We start from the raw sequence: 19840 nt of genomic DNA, 5'->3' as shown, positions 1-19840 counted from the left end.
TGGCTTCCTGTAGACATCTGGCTAGCCACTGTGAGAAAAAGGATGCTGGACTGACTGGGCTTTTAGCCTGATCTAGGAGGGCTTTGCTTAGGTTCTTCACAATGCAGACATTAACCTAGGCCAGCATCTACAAATCCACTTGCCAGCTCACCAGAGGCAAATGCACCCCAAAACTTTGGTGAACAGGACACTCAGGCCCTAGCCTGAAGGTCTCATATCCAGAAGCAGCAATGTTAGAGAGAAACTCCTGCTGTCTCTTGCCATCTCCATGCCATGCAGAAATGAGATGTGACCTTGCTTATTTCGCTAGCCCTCATAATGTGCTAGGGCACACAGGAGAGAGGGCTTTGGGGGTGTCTAGAGATAGTGGCCAACTAGTAAGCCAAGCCAGCGGTAATGGACCATTGACTTTTGATTTGAACTAAGGAAATATTGAGGAAATATTAATTGCACCTGTCCTTTCCACATATAGTACTACTTCCTTTTCTTTTCATTGAATAGACGTAGAGAAATAGCTGGTCCTAATAGGTGATTTCTTACCTTTTAATACACATAGAAAATTATCTCCCTGCTCCAGGATCTACGGTGGGGTGGGCAACCTGTGGCCCTTGGCTGAATTTCATGTGTCCCTCAGCCTAATTTCATTCAAATGGCAAGGGGGGAGGGAACAAGGGGAGAGCAGGTGGGGGCAGAAAGAAAGAGATAAGGGAAGAAAGAAAGAATGAGGTTTAGTAATCAGTACATATTCTCTAGGAACTGTAGCTCTGTGAGGGGAGGCGGGGTCTCCTCACAACAGTTAGTAACCTTAATAAGCCACAGTTTCTAGGATGCTTTGCGGAAACCATGACTGTAACAGTTGTACAGTGGTACCTCGGGTTAAGAACTTAATTTGTTCCAGAGGTCTATTCTTAACCTGAAACAGTTCTTAACCTGAGACGTGCTTTCGCTAATGAGGCCTCCTGCTGCCACTGTGCTGCTGGTGTGCAATTTCTGTTCTTATCCTGGGGCAAAATCCTTAACCCAGAGCAACCACTTACTGGTTAGCGGAGTTTGTAACCCGAAGCATCTGTAATCCGAGGTGCCACTATATCATAGAGCTTTAACTGCATTATGTGGATGAGGCCTCTATATTCTGGAAAAAATTCTTCCACACTCTTGGAGGAGGTTGGTGAAAGGTTCAGTTTGGAACATAGGGGGCTGCCTTATGCAGAGCCAGATCATGGGTCCATCCAGTTCAGTATTGTCTACATTGATGGGAAGTGGTTCTGCAGGGTTTTCATACATGGGTCTCTCCCCACCTTACTTGGATGTGCTGTGGATTGAACCTGGAACCTTCTGCATGTGAAGGTTCTGCATTTTACCACTGAGCAACAGCCCTTCTCCAATATAATGGCTGGGACCCTGTGTTCGGAACACCTAGGAAACTGCCTGAGTCAGAACATTGGTCCACCTAGCTCAGTATTGTCTACAGTGAGTGCAGACAGGGAATATTTCCAGCCATGCCTGGCGATGCCGGGGATCTGACCTGGGACTCACCTCATGCAAAGCAAACGCTCTACCAGTAAGCTGTGGTTCTTCCATTTGCCTGCCTGCAAATCAGGTGCAGAATTCTGAGAGGGCCTTTGCATGCAGCTCTCAGCATCACAAGCGATTTTGCTTGCACACACATACGCTGCAATTTCACAAGCACATGCACACGCGCACACATTGTCTATCAAGGATTTGGAATTCATTTTTGTGTACTGATAAGAGCTTTGCCACTGACTAAAATTCCCCCCTGCAATAATAGCAATCTAATACTGCATGTGCTTCTTTGCCTGTGTAATTTGTTTGATGGTTGAACTTCCTCGCTGTTTCCCACCTCTTGCCTCTGCAACCCCCACCCCTGTTTAGTAACAAGCTGCCACTCTCCTCTCTCAGTTGGTGGCTTGGTGTCATCGCAGCCTCTCCTCCTCTGCTGCCTCTGTGGTCAGGAGGTGCTACTTAAAACTTGACAGCTCCTTAATGCTCTGTAAAAAATTAATCAATCATGCGGGAGCTGAGAGGGAGAGAGAAAAGGCCAGCCTCATGTGGGTTCAATTTGAGGCTCCTCTTTCAGAATGCAGCAGCCAGTTCTTTGGGGGAAAGGGACTGTATAGGGTCCAGTTGAAAGGGGCAGTGGATGGATTTTGCAAACCAGCAGCACTACAAAGGGTTTGTGTGTGTTCTGTAGGGTATGCATTACTGTTACCATATTATTTGTTAAAGATAACAGAGGATATTCCACTGGATAACAGCCTAGTTATGGGGAGAAATTCAGTTCCATTTCTATATGAAACCGCTATTCCCAAAATCCAGCCAGTTTCTGAATTCACTCTTCTCTACATTGGGCAAGGCAGCTCTCAAACCAAATGTTTACCCCAAAAAATTAATAAAGATATGTATGTTAGGGGAAGGTTTGCATTAAAATGCTTTGTGTTTGTGGCAATAGCATGCAGTAATGTATTAGGGGGAAGAACTTGCAAAAATGTGCACATTGGGATACTTTTGCACTAAAATTTTGACAAATTTTTGTGAGGACTTTTAAAAAATGCATGAAGAATTCACAAACTATAGCACTGCAGAAGGTATGTCTGGAAGGGTGTATAACTCGGAAAGCTCATCAATAACACCTGCACTTTTAAACTCCTTGTCTATTGAGATCAAGCAGTGCCTTCACTGTACTCTTTTCAGTGCTTGCTAAAAACAGTCTTGTTTAGGCAAGCCTATCCAGATGCTTACAGAACAGAGGTAATTTTAATCAATTTTAGGATTTTAACTTTTGTATGTTTTAAAGTAGGCTTGTGATTTTTTCTTGATTTTCTTCTTTTATCTAAATGTAAATGTAAGGAATGTAAAAACACAAACCGTTTGTGCTTTTACATTTATTTATTTTTACAAACGCTTCAAAATAAATACAGTGGTACCTCGGGTTACAAACGCTTCAGGTTACAGACACTTTGGGTTACAGACTCCGCTAACCCAGAAATAGTACCTTGGGTTAAGAACTTTTCTTCAGGATGAGAACAGAAATCGTGCTTCGGCGGCGCGGCAGCAGCGGGAGGCCCCATTAGCTAAAGTGGTGCTTCAGGTTAAGAACAGTTTCAGGTTAAGAACAGACCTCCAGAATGAATTAAGTTCTTAACCCGAGGTACCACTGTAAATAAATTCAGCTCCACTGAATTCAATGGTGCTTACTCCCAGGTAAGTTGGCATAGGATTGCAGCCTTTGCGTCTTTTATTATTAAGTTAGCATTTCCTTTTTTAAAAAAAGTGCTGTCACAAGATCCGGTAACATAGCCACTGGCTGAGAGGGCTTTAGAAGAAAATTAGACAACTTTGAAAGAGGGGTGTAGACTTGTGGATTGTTGTCTTTTCACTCCTGATCACCCTATACTGTATATGACATTTATAGTCTTTAGACCACATAAACTAAACTTGAGGTCTTCAAAGATTCCAAACTGCACCAATTCCTTAGTCCAGTTTATAGGAGGCATTCCTTGTTTTGCATCAGTTTACTGGCTTGGAAAACTTTGCAGGGGAAAGTGTCCATTTGGGGGAACTGCCTGTCTTCCTTAGACAGGAGGTGTGCTGTAAGGCTGCTTTTCCCATCCAAAAGCAGCCATATATCAAAAGCAGATAGGTCCCAAGCTGCTGAAACTATTAGGGTGCCTTGGCAAATGGGGACTCAGCTTCCCTTTGATGTATGCTGGGAAAATTCCCCATGCTTTCATAAGCACACATCAATGCTTGGCAGAACCAGACTCCCGACATTGCCAGACCTGAATCAGATCTCTCTTCTCCCCCCCCCCCCTTGCTGGGGGGGGCACACATAGTTTCACAGTGTCCCAGTCTGCTGTGTGGTAGGTGTTGCCATTTAACCATTCCACGTATGTTCTGTTTGGCTCAGATTGTTCATATAGGACATGGAGAGGAAACTAAGGCCTGGGGGCTGAATCCGGCCCAATTGCCTTCTCAATCCGGCCCACGGACGGTCCAGGAATCAGTGTGTTTTTACATGAGTAGAATGTGTCCTTTTATTTAAAATGCATCTCTGGGTTATTTGTGGGGCATAGGAATTCGTTCTTTTTTTTCTTTTTCAAAATATAGTCTGGCCCCCCAAGAGGTCTGAGGGACAGCGGACCAGCCCCCTGCTGGAAAAGTTTTCTGACCCCTGATATAGGAACTAGTAAGCGGCCTTATACAGAGTCAGACCATTCGTCCATCTAGTTCAGTATTGTCTTTGTTGACTTGCAATCGGTCTCTGGGATTTCGGACAGGGATCTCTCCCTGCCATACCTGAGGCAGGTAGTGGTGACAAGAGATGAATACTGAAGCCTAATAGAAAAAATGAAAACTGACAAATTGCTGGGTTGGATGACATCCAGCTGGGAGTTCTCAAAGAACACAAATGTGAAATCACTGATCGTCTAACAAAAAGGTATGTAGCTTGTCTCTCAGATCAGCCTCCATATCTAAGGACTGGGAAGTAGCCAATGTGGCACCATTTTAAAAAAGAGAAAGATCCAGGGGGAATCCTTGAAATTACAGGCCAGTTAACTTAATGTCTGTCCCAGGAAAAATGGTGGAAAGTATTGTTAAAAATAAAATAACCAAGCGTATAGAAGAACAAGCCCGAGTGAAGCAGAGGCAGCATGGCTTCTGCAAGGGAAATTTCTGTCTCACAAACCTATTAAAACTCTTTGAGAGTGTCAATAAGCATATAGATAGAGGCGAACCAGATAACATAGTAACCTGGACTTTCAAAATGCTCGGAGAGAGAAAAAGGTTTGACCAGGAATTTGTTAAGTTGCACGAAGTGAAGAACAGGACTAAACTGATAGTTATATGAATGGGAAGATATAGAAAGCAGAGTCCCCAAGGGATCTGTGTGTTTAAACTTGTTCATAAATGAGCTAGAGTTAGGAGTGAGCAATGATATGGCCAAGTTTGCTAACGATACTAGATTTTTAGGGTTACTATAACAAAAAGATTGTGAAAAGCTCCAAAAGGATCTCTCCAAACTGAGTGAATGGCCAATAAAATGAGAATTGCAATTCAGTGTAAACAAGTGTAAAGTGATGCATGTCAGGGCAAATTTTTAAAAGTTAATTTCACATACACACTCATGGGGTCTGAATTGGCAGTGTCTGAGCAGGAATGAGACCTTGGGGTCATAGTAGTTAGCTAAATGAATATTCTAACTCAGGGTGTGGCAGCTGTGAAGAAGGCAAACTCCACGATAGGGATCATTAGGGAAGGAATTGAAAATAAACCTGTTGATGTATTGCCGTTATAAAAATATATGGCACAACCACATTTGGAATACTGTGTACAGTTTTGGTCACCTAATCTCAGAAAGAATATTGTAAGGTTGTAGAAGCTTTGGAAAAGGGTGAGCAAAATTATCAAGGGGAAGGAGTGACTCTCCTATGAATAAAGGTTGCAGCATTTGGGACTTTTTAGTTTAGAGAAAAGGTGACCAAGAGGTGACAAGATAGAGGTTTATAAGCTTACGCAGGACATGGAGAAAGTGGACAGAGAAAAGTTTGTCTCCCTCTTTCATAACACTAGAACTCATAGGCATCCAATGAAGCTAAATATTGGAAGATTCAGGACAGAGAACAGAAAGTACTTCTTTGCACAGCTCGTTTAAACTCTGGAACTTACTACTGCATTAGACAGTGATGGCCACCAACCTAGATGGCAGTAGAAGAGGATAAGACAAATTCATGGAGAAGAAGATCTATTGGAAGCTACTAGCCACGGTATCTCTGCCGTGCCTCCACAACTGGAGACAGCAGTACATCTGAATACCTGTTGCTGGAAACCACAGGAGGGGAAAGTGCTCTTATGCTCAGATTCTGCATGCAAGTTTCCCATTGAGGCATCTGGTTTGCCACTGTGAGAATAGGATGCTGGGTTAGATGGGGAATTGGTGTCTCAGGTCCTAGTATACCTGAAGGAGCGTCTCCACCCCCATCGTTCAGCCCGGGCACTGAGATCCAGCACCAAGGGCCTTCTGGTGGTTCCCTCATTGCGAGAAGTGAGGTTACAGGGAACCAGACAGAAGGCCTTCTCGGTAGTGGCGTCCACCCTGTGGAACATCCTTCAGATGTGAAGGAAATAAGCAGCTATCCTATCTTTAAAAGACATCTGAAGGCAGCCCTGTTTAGGGAAGTTTTTAATATTTAATGCTGTACTGTTTTTAACACTTGATTGGAAGCCGCCCAGAGTGGCTGGGGAAACTCAGCCAGATGGGAGGGGTATAAATAATAAATTATTATTATTATTATTATTATTATTATTATTATTATTATTATAGTCCAACACTTTAACCACCAGACTACATTGGCTCTTGCCTATCATGTAGCATCTGTTTCCATCCTGCAGCCTGATGGTGGGAAGCTTGCATTGTGTGTTCCAATAGTACTGCTCTTCCACTCCATGACATAATTAAAAAAAAAATCACCTATAGGAAAGGGAACTTGGACATGGTGAAGGTTGCCTGCTGACCTGTTATAACAATGTATAATAGTCAAAGCAGAAATTGGTACTTGTTCAGGTGACGTGCAGGGAGAAGGGATGAATGAATTTTGACATAAAGTTGGAAAAGTTGTTGTACTAGGATCAGCAATGCATGGAGAAAAAGAGAGAGGAAACATCTGGGGAGATGGGGAGTCAGCTTTTAAATTTGTATTAAATTTGTACTATTTTGTACCAATCTGGTGATAATTTGTTAAAAATTATGGAAAATCAATAAAAATAATTGCCCCCCCCCCAAGGCAAGTGGCTCAAACTCAATTTACAAGCAATTGGGGCAAAGCCGATAAATGGTTTTGGGGGCTCCCACTGTGTCTCATTCAGCTCTTAGTGAGTCTATGCTTCCTTTTTCAGGTGGAGCCCAGTGTCACCATGACCTGTGTGGATGGGAAGTGGAGCAAGCAGGTAGCCTGTGAACCTGTGGACTGTGGGATCCCCGACCAGTATCATGTCTACCCAGCCACCTTCAACTGCAGTGAGGGCACCACCTTTGGCAAGAGATGTTCTTTCACTTGTAAGCCTCCTGCCCAGCTGAAGGGTAAGCAGGAAGGACACAACCGTAAAATGGATCCTTATGCTTCGGTGTTCCATGCAAGTGTGGGTAGGCTACCGTGTTGTGTGTGTTGTCTTGTAGCACTGCTCCCAGGCTCCAGTGCCTTGTGTCCCAGCAATACCTGATCTCTGCCTTCCTTCCTTCCTTCCTTCCTTCCTTCCTTCCTTCCTTTCTTTCCCAAAATTTCCCCACCACATAGGCTTCAGTACTATCTTCAGTACTATCTCTGCCACCTGACTAAACACTCAGTCAGCTGAGCCCTTATCAAGAGCCAGTTCCTATCAGCCAATGCCTACAAATGTAATGGAGGTAGATCTGTTTTATTTCCAGCCCGCTATAATTTTGTGTATGTTCTTTTGTAAACCTATTCCCAATTCTACTCTAAAATGTGCAAGTAAATGAATGTTTCTTTATTTTTATTTAAAAGCATTTCTAAACCACTTAACATTTTTTAAAAAATAATCTCAGCATTATATGAAACGGCAACATAGATACATAGGATCACAGGAAGTTGCCATATACAGAGTCAGACAATTGGGTCATCCAGCACAGTATTGGATACAGTGGCTCTCCAGGAACTTCAGGCAGGAGATGCTCCCAGCTTTACCTGCAGTTTCCTTCTGCGTGCAAAGCAGATGCTCTACCACTGGGCTGCGGCCCCTTCCCGTTTCACCATGCGAGGAACCACCCAACAGCTCAGCTCAGCATAGAATGTGAGAAAGCATTGTCCACAAGCAAAGCCTGGAAAGAGCAACATTGGTCCAGCCTGCATATTCATGGAATAAATTTGAACTCAGATGTTTGAGGTGCATGTTTTCTGGACTGTGGCTGGAAAGCTGAGAAATGTCTGTTGGCTTCTGAGAAAAGATCCTGGTCTAAGCACAGGCTCTTGGCCTGGCGAAGAAGAGGCTGCTTTCGGCATTCTGAAGTAGCCTGAAACCCACCCTGCTTGCAACTTGAGCATTACGGCAACACTTGGACCGGTAGCTGTCAAAAGTGAAATGGGGGGTGGGAAGGAGAAAAAGAAGTTCTGGGCGCCAAATCACAAAACGATGACTAATAGGGCTCAGGCAGCAAGCTCCTTCAGTCGGGAAGCTGGGATGACTCACTCCTTAATTTGACCACTGATGTCACACAAACCACTGTTTTTTAATGTCACAGTTCATCACCCTGCCGTAGCAAGTATGAGATCATCTGCGCTGGACTGCGGACATGCTGTGTGAGTCAGACAGGAGAAAAACAAAGCCGCTGGACCAGGAAGGGAGTTTTTCAGAACTGTACAAAAATACCTCAACGGCTCATGGCAGTTGGGAGGGGAAAAGATACAGAAGCCCTCTTGCTCCCCCCCCCCTTTTCCAGGCATCAGAAGAGCATCTGAGCATCACTGCTTCTTTCTTTTCCTTCATTCTTGTCTTTCTCTTCATTGACTCCTGCCACTAGATTAAGACATGTGGAACCCCTAAACTGGGTCAGGTTTAAGAGGCAATATAGCATTAACCTTCCCACCTATTTGCAATAAGCCCATGTGTCTGGTTGAAAATCGCTGAAATGTCTGAAAAACCGTTCTCTATTTTGAGATTTTGAAGGGGAAAAAAGCTTTGTGTCTGAAGCCCTTGAAGTTGACCATTCAGTCTCTGTTTAAGAAGCTCAAATGAAGGCGTTCCACCTTCCAAGGTGGACTCTGTGTCTCTGGAGGTTTTTAAAGTAGTTCCTTTAAATGAAAATACCTCATGATTTCTTACTTAGCTTATATGTAAACTATATTATAGTTATTTCTACACAGATTAACGAATAATTGTGTAGCCATTAAGTTTATTTTTTCATATCAGAACAATATTGTCTTTCTTAGAGTTTCCCTGTTTCTTTTACTTATTCAGTTATTTTAACAGATTATGTAAAACTTCAGATTTGTTAAAAGAAACAAAAAAGTATTCAGGGACCCCACAAAGTCCAAGATTCTAAACTGTGGTTTACTTACCTTGTTCACAAATCCAGCACAACAGACTCCCATGCAACAGGCTCCCATCTGCACTATGCATTTAAAGCAGTATCATGCCACTTTAAACAGCCATGGTTCCCTCAAAGAATCATAGGAACTAGTTTGTCAGGGATGCTGAGGGTTGTTCGGAGATCCAGTGTCTCTTCAAAGAACTACAATTCTCAGAGTCCTCTGGAAAGAAGGATTGGCAGTTAAACCACACTTAGAATTATAGCTCTGTGAGGGGGTCCTGGGTTCAATCCCCAACATCTCAAGGCATGACTAAAGACATCCCTACCTGAACACCTGGAGAGCTGCTACCAGTCAGTATAGACAATAGATAGACCTGTGACCTGATTTGTATATATCAACATTCTATAGGCTTGTGCAGTCATTTCTCCTTCCATGCTGTGTGCTCCTGCTGTGCCCCACCATGCCTGCAGCTGCCTGCTCCCATACTCCTGGGTTGGGAGTTCTGTAGTGCCGTGAGGCCTCCAGCAACCTCTGCTCCAAAGCAGGGACAGGAGGGAGCCAAGGAGGGCACCAGGCCCAGCAGCAACCCAGGGCACATGACAATGGCACCAATCATGGCATGAGAAGCATGTGGCGTGCTGTGCCTACGAGCAAAGGACTTGAGGGGCCAAAGAAGGAGGGCAGTGACAGGGGGCTCCACCACAGCATGGGAGGGCCTGGCCGTGGCCAACTGCCAGACTCCCTTCTCGCAACCCACCCGGCCTCATGGGAGACGCGTGCTCCGCACACTCCATGCATTTCTGTGCCAGAAAAGGGAGCCCCCTCCCAGTCTCACGGCAACTTCAGGACTTCTGCAGCCCAGGGGCATAGTGCAATTTGTGCCCTCTAAGAATTTTGCGCCCAGGGGAATCGCCCCAGTAGCCACCCCCCATGCTACACCACTGATTAGCTCCCAATGTGAAGGACATTATGGCCTGAATTACTGTGCACATGAATAAAGTAAGGACTATGAAATGAATCCCTTGGCTCAGAGAAGGCACAATATGTGATAATGCCATCATCCTTTGCAATCTTGCCACTTTTCCAAAGGCTACACTGGGCAATCACATATTGTTATTTTATTTAAACTTGATAATTGGTTGTTTCACATAAAGGTCTCCAAACAATTTACAAAACTACTTTGAAGTGGCATTTCATTGCCTGGTAAGTACCTGGCCTGTAATACTGACAAGGTGGCTTCTAAAAGTTTCTGTTTCAGAACATACAATGTGAATAACTTTCTTATGCCTGAGCTCTACCACTGTAGATTGTATGCAGGGGGGAGGGGGGTGTCGCATGATGAAATGCTCACCATCATCCCTGCACATAGAAAGCTAGTATATTGGGGAACATGCTTTGGCCTAGCTTGACATGCACATTGTTTTACCCCATTTCTGAATTTTATCGGGTTGTAGCCAACTAAGTTTTACCCAGAGTAGACTCACTATAGTTAATGAACCTAAGTTAGTCATGTCTAATCACTTCAGTAGTACACTCCAAAATACAGAACTCATTTTCTTTTTTATATAAGTTTGGGGACCCTGTGGCCCTCCAGATATTGTTGGACTACAACTCTCCACATCTCTGACCATTAGCCATGCTGAGCATTGGGAAGACACCCAGCTCCCTTCCCCTGTTTTATGTGATGCTTGGTGATGTTTTGAAGATGTATGTTGCTTTAATTATACACTCTTTAAAAATAAGAAGCTGCTTTATTCTGAGCCAAAACATTAGTCCATCTAGGTTAATATCGTCTCCACTGACTAGCAATGGCTCTCCAGGGTTTCATACAGGGAGTTTCTCACAGTCTTACCTGGAGTTGTCGGAGACTGAACCTGGGATCAAATACTTTGCTACTGAGCTATGGTCCTTTACCTAAAGAGCATAGGGACACAGGAGTCTGCCTTATACTGGGTCAGACCACCCCTAGTTAACACAGCCTTCAGCTCACCAAATTCTTTGGCATGCATTACTCTTCACATCACAACTCACTCTCACTTCTGTCTCTGTCCAGGGAACAACAGCAACTTGACATGCTTGGAAGATGGGCTGTGGTCCTTTCCTGAGGCGCTCTGTGAACTGATGTGCCCAGCTCCTCCTTTAGTCCCCAGTGCCGACCTCCAAACTGCTCGCTGTCGTGAAGAGAAACACAAAGTTGGTTCCTTTTGCAAGTATAAATGCAAGCCAGGTTACCATGTCCCAGGATCCTCTCGGAAGGCAAGGAAGTAAGTGGGTACTGCAAAAGGTTGCTATGCCTCTTTTCATTACTGATTATTTACAATCAGTCTGGTGTACTGGTTAGAGTGCTGGACTGGGACTTGGGAGTCCCAGGTTCAAATCTCTACTCGGCCATGAAGTTTCTTGACCAGGAATGGGGAAGAAATTTAATTCTGCTTGTATGTAAAGGCAAACCTAATTTGCACTTCCGGGGAGAATACGAGAACAGCCATCCTTCAAACTCTGCAGTTCTCTTAATTTTGTGATGTAGTTCTCCAGTCAAACAGTATTTACAAAAATGCATATTTTAGGGGAAAGTGTACATAAACATGACTGTACTAGTGAAAATAACATATGAACTGGACTGCAGGGGGGAATTCCTTGCAAAAATCTGTACAGTAGTAAAAGAAAATTACAAAAAAAGTGTGTATGAGAAGAAATTTGCATTGTGCTGACAGATTTTCCATGAAGGATTTGGTTTTATATAATGCAAATAGCTGTAGAAATGTGGCAAACTGAATTTAGAATTGGAAAAACGAGACAAAGGGTTCCATATATCCCTAGCCACTACCTCTCAGCTGAGTCTTATCTCACATGGTAAAATGTTTGTAAACGGTGCTGGGAATTGTAGCTCTCTAAGTGGTTTCCTAATAAGTCTCAGTACCCTTAGCAGACTACTGTTCCCATGATTATTTGGGAAGGGGGCAGGGAGCCATAACTGTTCAAGGTGGCAGAAGCTTTAAATGTATAGTGTGGAAGTGACCTGACTTTTTCTGCCTGAAGCAGAGGGTTTTACAAAATGGGCTCCATGGCAATGGAGGACATTCCATGTATGCTCCCCACTAAAGTCTGAAGTGGGAGATCTGGGAAAGAAGGAAGGAAGGAAGGACTTTGAGTTTGAGCCCCATATTGGGGGGTTGGACCAGATGACCCTCATTGTGTCTTCCAGCTCTATGATTCTACGAAATCATTACTGGCATAAAATAACCTCTGAATACCAATGCCTGGGGCACATGAATCTGGAGAATGCTATTGCCATCATGTCCAGTTTGTGGGCTTCCTGTAGGCATATGGTTGACCGCTTGTGAGAACAGGATGCTGGACTAGATAAAACTCTGGCCTGATCTAGCAGGACTCTTCAGATGTCTTGAACAGGCCAGAAACAAATTGGCCTCCTCTATTAGTTGCTTATGAGAATGAGGCCTTTGAAGGAATGGAGAAAGGGAGTGCCACATAGCTGTTCTGGGACGGAGTTCTAGGCATAAGCTGTTGCAAGAGAGCACAACAGGGATCAAGTGAGCAAAGAGTTTCCTCTAATTCCATAGCGCAGTCCTCGCGCCATTACCCTCCCCTGCGCACACATAAAAGGGCAAAGCATCAAGGATGACTTCCATGGAATTTTGCATGAGAATGCAATTTAATGGTTTATCTCAGGAGCCTCTTGTTACCTGCTCCTTTATTGAAGATGCCAGCCATTAAAGCTCACCCCTCTCATTCTGTCTCTATAAGCCATTGCATTCACAAACCAGCTCTGTGCTAGGAACCTCCTTTTGGAAATACCCTCTTTGATATGCAACCTGGGGAGTCCCCTTTGAACCTTGGTGGGAAAAAGAGGTTTACTGGTATTCTACGTTTTATGACTCAGTGGGGATGGCGAGTGGAGAAAAAGAAACCCACATCAAAAATAGCCACTGACCTTAAGGTCTGGGTGAAGATTTTCAGTGGGGGGGGGGGGCAACTTCAGCAGCTGGACCTTTGGAAATAGTCATTGTTTTCATTAGGAGACCACACAGCATAAATCCACCACCATGGTCCTGAAGTGTCAGGGACACAAATGTCTGTCGTGGTGGCAGCTTGGGAAAATGTTACGGAACTCAGGCTGTGTGTTAAATAAATCAACCGCTTCTCCTATTTACCTTCTCTCTCCCCCCCCCCCCCAATGTACTGTAGGAGGGCCTTTAAGATCCAGTGTGGCCAAGATGGAACTTGGCTAGAAGGAGCTTGTACACCTGTCACCTGCGAACCTCCGCCCTCCAAGTTCTACGGGCTCTACCACTGCACCAATGGCTTCCAGTTCAACAGCGAGTGCAGGATCAAGTGTGAAGAGGATGGCACCCAAGCTGTGAGTCCCTTCCAACCTGATCTAAGCCGTTGCAGGTTTCTGAAAAGCCTTCCTCTGTAACAATGCCCCAAAAGGTCTCACCTGGACGTGTTACATTGCCCCATTCTATTCATCCATCGATTCCTTTTATTTCATAAAATGTATACACCGCTTGATTGTTTTTTAAAAAGAAAACCCTCAAAGCAGTTTAGAGAAAAAGATAAAAGAGTAAAATCAAGAAACACCCACAACCGTACTTTAAAACATACAGAAGTTAAAATACTGAAAAATTACAACTCACCTCAGCTTTCTAAGCATCTTGGTGGGCTTGTCTAAACAGGATGTTTTTAGCAGGTGCCAGAAAGTGTACAGTGAATGTGCCTGCTTGACCTCAAAAGGCAGGGAGTTCCAAAGTGCAGGTGCTGCCACACTCAACGTCCGAGTTCTTACAAATGCAGAATGGGTATTATGTGACACTTGTAGTAGCTCCAGTTCTGCTGATAGAAGTAGTCCAGTGGGCACATGTGGGGTGAGACAATCTCATAGGCGAACTGGTCCCAAGAGCTTTATATGCTAATAGTAACATATTGAACTTGGCCCAATAGCAAATCAGCAGCCAGTTCAGATCTGTGCACAAAGGTCATCTGTGCTGACAAAGCCTCACGTCTATCAGCAATCATGCTGCAGCATTCTGCAGTGACCACAGCTTTGAGATCAAGCACAAGGAAAGCCCCACCTAGACTGCTTTGCAGTAATCCAGTCTTGAAGTAACCAACACATGAACTGCTGAGACCAGGTTTTCCTGGTCCAAGAATGGTCATAGTTGCAGTTGGTAAAAGCATTTCTAGTCATGGAAGACGGCCGTCTTACCCATAGGCACGAGGGATGCGGGGCACCCGGGCGCCGGGCTCTCAGGTGTGCCAGGCCAAGAGTCCAGGGCCCAAGAATTGGGTGCAGGGAAGAGCCCACCTGTTGGAGTGCCGCAGAGGGCTCTTCTGCTGCTGGCGGCTCTGCGCCACGAGTTTGGGGATGACCGAGCCAGCGAGACGCTGAGGTGGCCTGCACGCCTGGGACTGGGCAACCTGGGGGGGGGGTGCCAGGCGGATCTTTGCACCCCAGAACCACATATGCTTAAGACAGCCCTACACAGAAGCTACCTGAACCTCCATTGACAGAGCTGCCCATATGATCACTACCCATGGCTACTAGTCACCTATGAGTATGTTCTACCTTACCTGGTACTGTTTGTACAGATTTTTATTTGATTTTACAAAAGTTACATCAGATAATACAGCTGAATAGACCATAACAGTCTTATATCATTCATGCATGGCAAAAGCTACATATTGGGTTTGTCACATTGCAGTGCTGTATCAGACTTATGATTCATTCTCATTAGCCAGCATATATACTCTTAGTTCATAAAGAAGATCAAACAAAGGAAAGAAAGATGAAATCAGCTGTTAATAAGCAATATCATACAGCCAAATACTCTCAATATTTTGGTTTAATTCTCAATTATTGTAGGTAAGTGTCAGAGGCTCTTAACAGTTGTGAAAAAGCTGGTTTAAATAATATTTACTTTTCTTTCATGTTGCAGGTGAGATAAAATAGACTGCTAATACATGGGGTAGAGGTTGAAACATTGGTTCAGATCAACCAAATCGAGCTAAGGGCTGGTGGGGGATATTGTTCATTTTCCGGAAACTAGTGTATGTAATGAAGTCAAACCACACTGCCTAGGTGATCTGCCCACGTGATAACTGTAACATATTTGTTTGTGACTCAAGAAGGGCTGTTTTCTAGTCTTCTACCAATCATCTACTGTTGCACCAGAAAGATCTTTCCAGTGTCTGATTATGTTTCATCTTGCAGCCTGTAATAGGTGGCCTATTAGTATCTCACCTGGTACTGAAAAGACCATAATGAAGGCTCGAAGTGAACCTCTATGGAGAGAGTTTCCCATAAGTGCTGTGTCAGCACTGAAAAAGCCTTCTACAAGTTGCCAGCCAGCAGTGCCCTGCTCTTTTTCAGAATGCTCTATTGCACACCTACCCCCTCATTTTCCAGGATCCCCTCCCGGCCCCCCATGCCCACTGAGCATGCCTAATCCTTGTTCTACTTTTTCTGGTATTATGCACAAACACACACATGACACCTCCTAGGGTTTTTTCCATAAAGCTTTTTTCTGCAACTTCATATCTTGGGGTTCCCCCACCCAATGACTTATTTCATTGCATGAAAGGTGCCATTTTAGATACAAAAGCACAAGTACCTGAAGAACGAGTTTGCTATGATTAAACTTATCTCCCAACATAGGAACCAACTCTTAGGGGCCATGGGGGCTCTGGCCCCCTGCAATAAAATATTTGGGGGGGCTGCCCCCCAAAGTTGATGTGCATTGCATGTTTGATTATGTGGGGCAGGGCATAGCTGGTCCCCCAATATTTTATTCAAGTTGGCACCCTTGTCTCCTGATCTTATGAGGAAAGCTCTGCTTGATTCAATCAAAGATCTATGTAGTGCAGGGGTGTAGAACTGTTTCCACAGCAAGGGCTGTGATTTGCTATTCAGCAACTTTGGGCAAAAAAGAAGAAGTTGGATTTCCACTGTTTGAAATATGGCAACCTGATACAGTACACCAGTTTCCAGGTACATCTCTCTCTGCCCTTCAATGTGAACAAGTGAATAGCATTATCCCAAATCAGGGATATATTCCAACCAGGCAAAAACACTCAAGGATGACGTGAAGCAAGACCAGGGAGGGGCATGGCCCAGGGAGATTAGAGGGGGCCAGGGGAAAGTTCCAAGGGCCAGACAGAAGGGCATGGAGGGCCACATAATGTTGGGGGGCCTTAAATGAGGGGGGGAGAACCATGTATGCCACCTTGAGCTGGTTGGAGAATAAGGTGGGTCGTAAGTGCAATAAATAAATAATAAATATGAACTTCATTAACATTTAAAGTAAAAATGAAACAAACTGTCAATAAATTAAAGCAGTGAATGAAAAAATACAACAAACAGTCCAATGAGACTGGAACCCAGTGCCTTAAGTCCATCATCCCATTTCACACAGTGACCAATGAGACACTTCTTGGAATCCCACAAGCAGGAGCCCTACTTAACATTTGCAGTGGTGCACTGCCCCAAACAAGGAAGCTCTACTTGGTCTTTCCCAGGGAGTCTTCTCTTCTCATGAGGTGGAGCTTCAGCTTCAGGATCTGTCCTTCCAGTGAGCACTCAGGGCTGATTTCCTTCAGAATGGATAGGTATGATCTTCTTGCAGTCCATGGGATTCTCAAGAGTCTCCTCCAGCACTATAATTCAAAAGCATCAATTCTTCGGCGATCGGCCTTCTTTATGGTCCAGTTTTCACTTCCATACATCACTACTGGGAAAACCATAGCTTTTACTATACGGACCTTTGTTGGCAAGGTGATGTCTCTACTTTTTAAGATGCTGTCTAGGTTTGTCATTGCTTTTCTCCCAAGAAGCAGGCGTCTTTGAGTTTCGTGGCTGCTGTCATCGTCTGCATGGCGTTGTAGCCAATGTTAATCCTCATTAAAGTAGAAGGCCTGTATCTCAGTGCCTGAGCATCTACTTTCCGTGCAGAAGGTCCCACGTTCAATCTCTGGCATCTCCAGGTAGGTCTGGAAAAGACTCCTTGTCTGAAAGCCTGGAGGACTGCTACCTGTCAGTGTAGACAATACTGAGCTAAATGGACTCAGTCCACATTCACACCATACATTTAAAGCACTGATACCACTTTGAACAGTCATGACTTCTCCCAAAGATTTCTGGGAGCTGTAATTTGCCAAGGATGCTAAGAGTTGTTAAGAGACACCTATTTCCCCCCCACAGTTCCCAGAGTGGTTTAGCAATCAGTTCCTCTTCACAGACAACCCAGGAAATTGCAGCTCTCTTAACAATTCTCAGCACCCTTAGCACATTGCAGCTCCCATAATTCTTTGGTGGAAGCCATGACTGTTCAAAATGGTATCATAGTGTTTTAAATTTATAGTGTGAATGTGGGTTTGCATGGGCACAACTAACTCAGGTCCATTGATTTCAATGGGTTTGATCTGAGTAGAACTTAGTAGGGTACATCCTTGTGCCTTTTCCAGGTCTAAAGATAAAGGGACCCCTGACCATTAGGTCCAGTCATGGCCGACTCTGGGGTTGCGGCGCTCATCTCACTTTATTGGCCGAGGGAGCCGGCGTACAGCTTCCGGGTCATGTGGCCAGCATGACTAAGCCACTTCTGGCGAACCAGAGCAGTGCATGGAAACGCTGTTTACCTTCCCGGTGGAGTGGTATCTATTTATCTACTTGCAGTTTGATGTGCTTTTGAACTGCTAGGCTGGCAGGAGCAACCGAGGACCGAGCAAAGGGAACTCACCCCGTTGCGGGGATTCGAACCGCCGACCTTCTGGTCAGCAAGCCCTAGGCTCTGTGGTTTAACCCACAGCGCCACCCGCGTCCCTTTTTCAAGGTCTACAGCATCCTTTTTGAGAAGGACTGACCAGAACTTTACATAGTAGAACAGGTCTGTGTGTGCCATGCTGTGCTGTGTGAGAGATGCAAACAACTGGCATATTCTCTTCCCAAACCTTCCACACAGAAGTTTGGCATCTGTTCTGTTTAAAACCTTCACATACCAATCAGCATCCCTTCAGACTTTGACTCTTCTGAGTTTAGATCTAGCAGGCCCTGTTTCTCCCCACCCCTCACCCTTGGTGTGTTTTGGCTAACTTGGCAGTCAATGTGCCCGTGAGCTGTTTGGCAGCCTTACAGCCACCAAGAGAGCCTGGTTCCACCCGCCTCTTATGTTTGGTGCAGAAAACGTGCAGTGATGTAATGGGGTTTGTGTTTCACAGTTCAGGGTTGTGTTGAAAACTGCTTCAAGCCTTTGAGGGAATGGGAAATCGCCCCACTGGGAATATAAGAAGAGTCCTGCTGGATCAGGCCAGTGGCCCACATAGTCTGGTATCCTGTTCTCACAAGAGCTGTCTCCCCTCCTGTGGTTTCCAACAACTGGGAAATCTATAAAGATGGGAAAGCAAAATACATTATTTGCACAAGTGTCAAACTATGGGTCCTTAGTAGCTTGTTTGTGGGGGGGTGGGAGGATGGAATCCTCACGCGCCATTCATGGTGTTTTATTCATTATCATATTTGTACCCCACCTTTCTTTCAAGGAACTCAAGGTTGTGTATATTCTTCTCCCTCCCACCCCCATCCCATTTTACGCTCACTACAACCCTTTGAAGTAGGATAGAGTAAGAGAAAGCGACTGCCTAAGCTAACCCTGTGGCCTTCATGCCTGAGAGAGGATTTGAACTCTGGTCTCTGACACTTTAATCCTGTGATTCTCAACCTGTGGGTCCCCAGATGTTGTTGGACTACAACTCCCATCATCCCTGAGCTCTGGCCTTGCTAGCTATGGGTGATGGGAGTTGTAGTTCAACAACATCTGGGGACCCACAGGTTGAGAAAGGCTGCGTAACCACTGTGCCACACCAGCTCTCACGTTATAGCAATTACACATCCTATTCCTTGCTATATTTGGGAGGGTGGAGGGGGGTTAGGGCAACGTGGTGGGGGGAGTGCCAATCTCTGGTGTAAGGTGGGTTGGCTGAAAGTCTGAGCTCTCATCACATATATGTCCATACTGACATATAAAACTTAAGTGAGGTTCAGCTCTTAATTCAGAGATGATGTAGCGGGGTGGGGAGTATGTGTACATTTTTTCTTTTTAAAGCATGTTTTTAATACAGGAGAAACATCAGCTTGGCTGTGAGGCAATTCCACCCCCACCCCCCGCAAAAGCATTTATTTCATGCAGTAGTTAACATTATATGATATGTACCTTGGCACTGAAACCAGCATTTCAGTCTCGCTGGAGTCCAGTTTTTCCTTGGCTTGCAATGAGGATTAAACCATTAGGGGCCTTAATAGTCCTCGTTTCTAGCAGAAATAGGTGTGTGTTACTGCTCTGCAGACTTTGGTGGACCTTGTGAGAGTACTGACCCTTGAAAATGATAATGGCTTCAGTTAATGTGACCCTTCTGCCGAGGATAAATTATTGTTTTAGTGTTTTATATAGTTTTCTCCTCCTAATAAATTGGCTCCGTAATAGGCTGATACTGGAGCTAGGGATGTGTGTGAGTGTGTGTGTGTGGTTTCTATGTTTGAATGGGAGAGAATTCCTTGGTGACTTCAATGAAGCTGAAATTTCTTTAGGAAGGCTGGGACAAATTTGCCAATTTCAGTTGACACATCCCAATCTTCAGTTCAGTTCTCCACTCTCTGAAAGAATTTTTTTCTTGGGCGCAGGGCAGATTGTCATTAAAACTCACCTGCATTTTCATTTTTTTGCAGGTTTTGCTTAGAGCAAACACATGCAGCTTTGGCTGAT

The 19840-nt window shown here is 44.6% G+C and overlaps 1 protein-coding gene across 1 annotated transcript in view; it reads left to right on the top strand.

Annotated features, from left to right (window-relative positions):
• The window catches only part of PAPPA (pappalysin 1), a 234811-nt gene that overhangs the window by 170144 nt on the left and 44827 nt on the right, over positions 1-19840 (top strand). The window contains exons 15-17 of the mRNA XM_080990779.1: positions 6916-7099; positions 11119-11329; positions 13272-13443. Of these exons, the coding sequence (XP_080846905.1) occupies positions 6916-7099; positions 11119-11329; positions 13272-13443 (567 nt within the window). The remainder of the gene's footprint in view (positions 1-6915; positions 7100-11118; positions 11330-13271; positions 13444-19840) is intronic.

The sequence above is a fragment of the Podarcis pityusensis genome (genome assembly GCF_964106645.2).
Source record: "Podarcis pityusensis genome assembly, chromosome: Z".
NCBI lineage: Eukaryota > Metazoa > Chordata > Lepidosauria > Squamata > Lacertidae > Podarcis > Podarcis pityusensis.
This window is presented reverse-complemented; position numbering and strand designations above follow the sequence as displayed.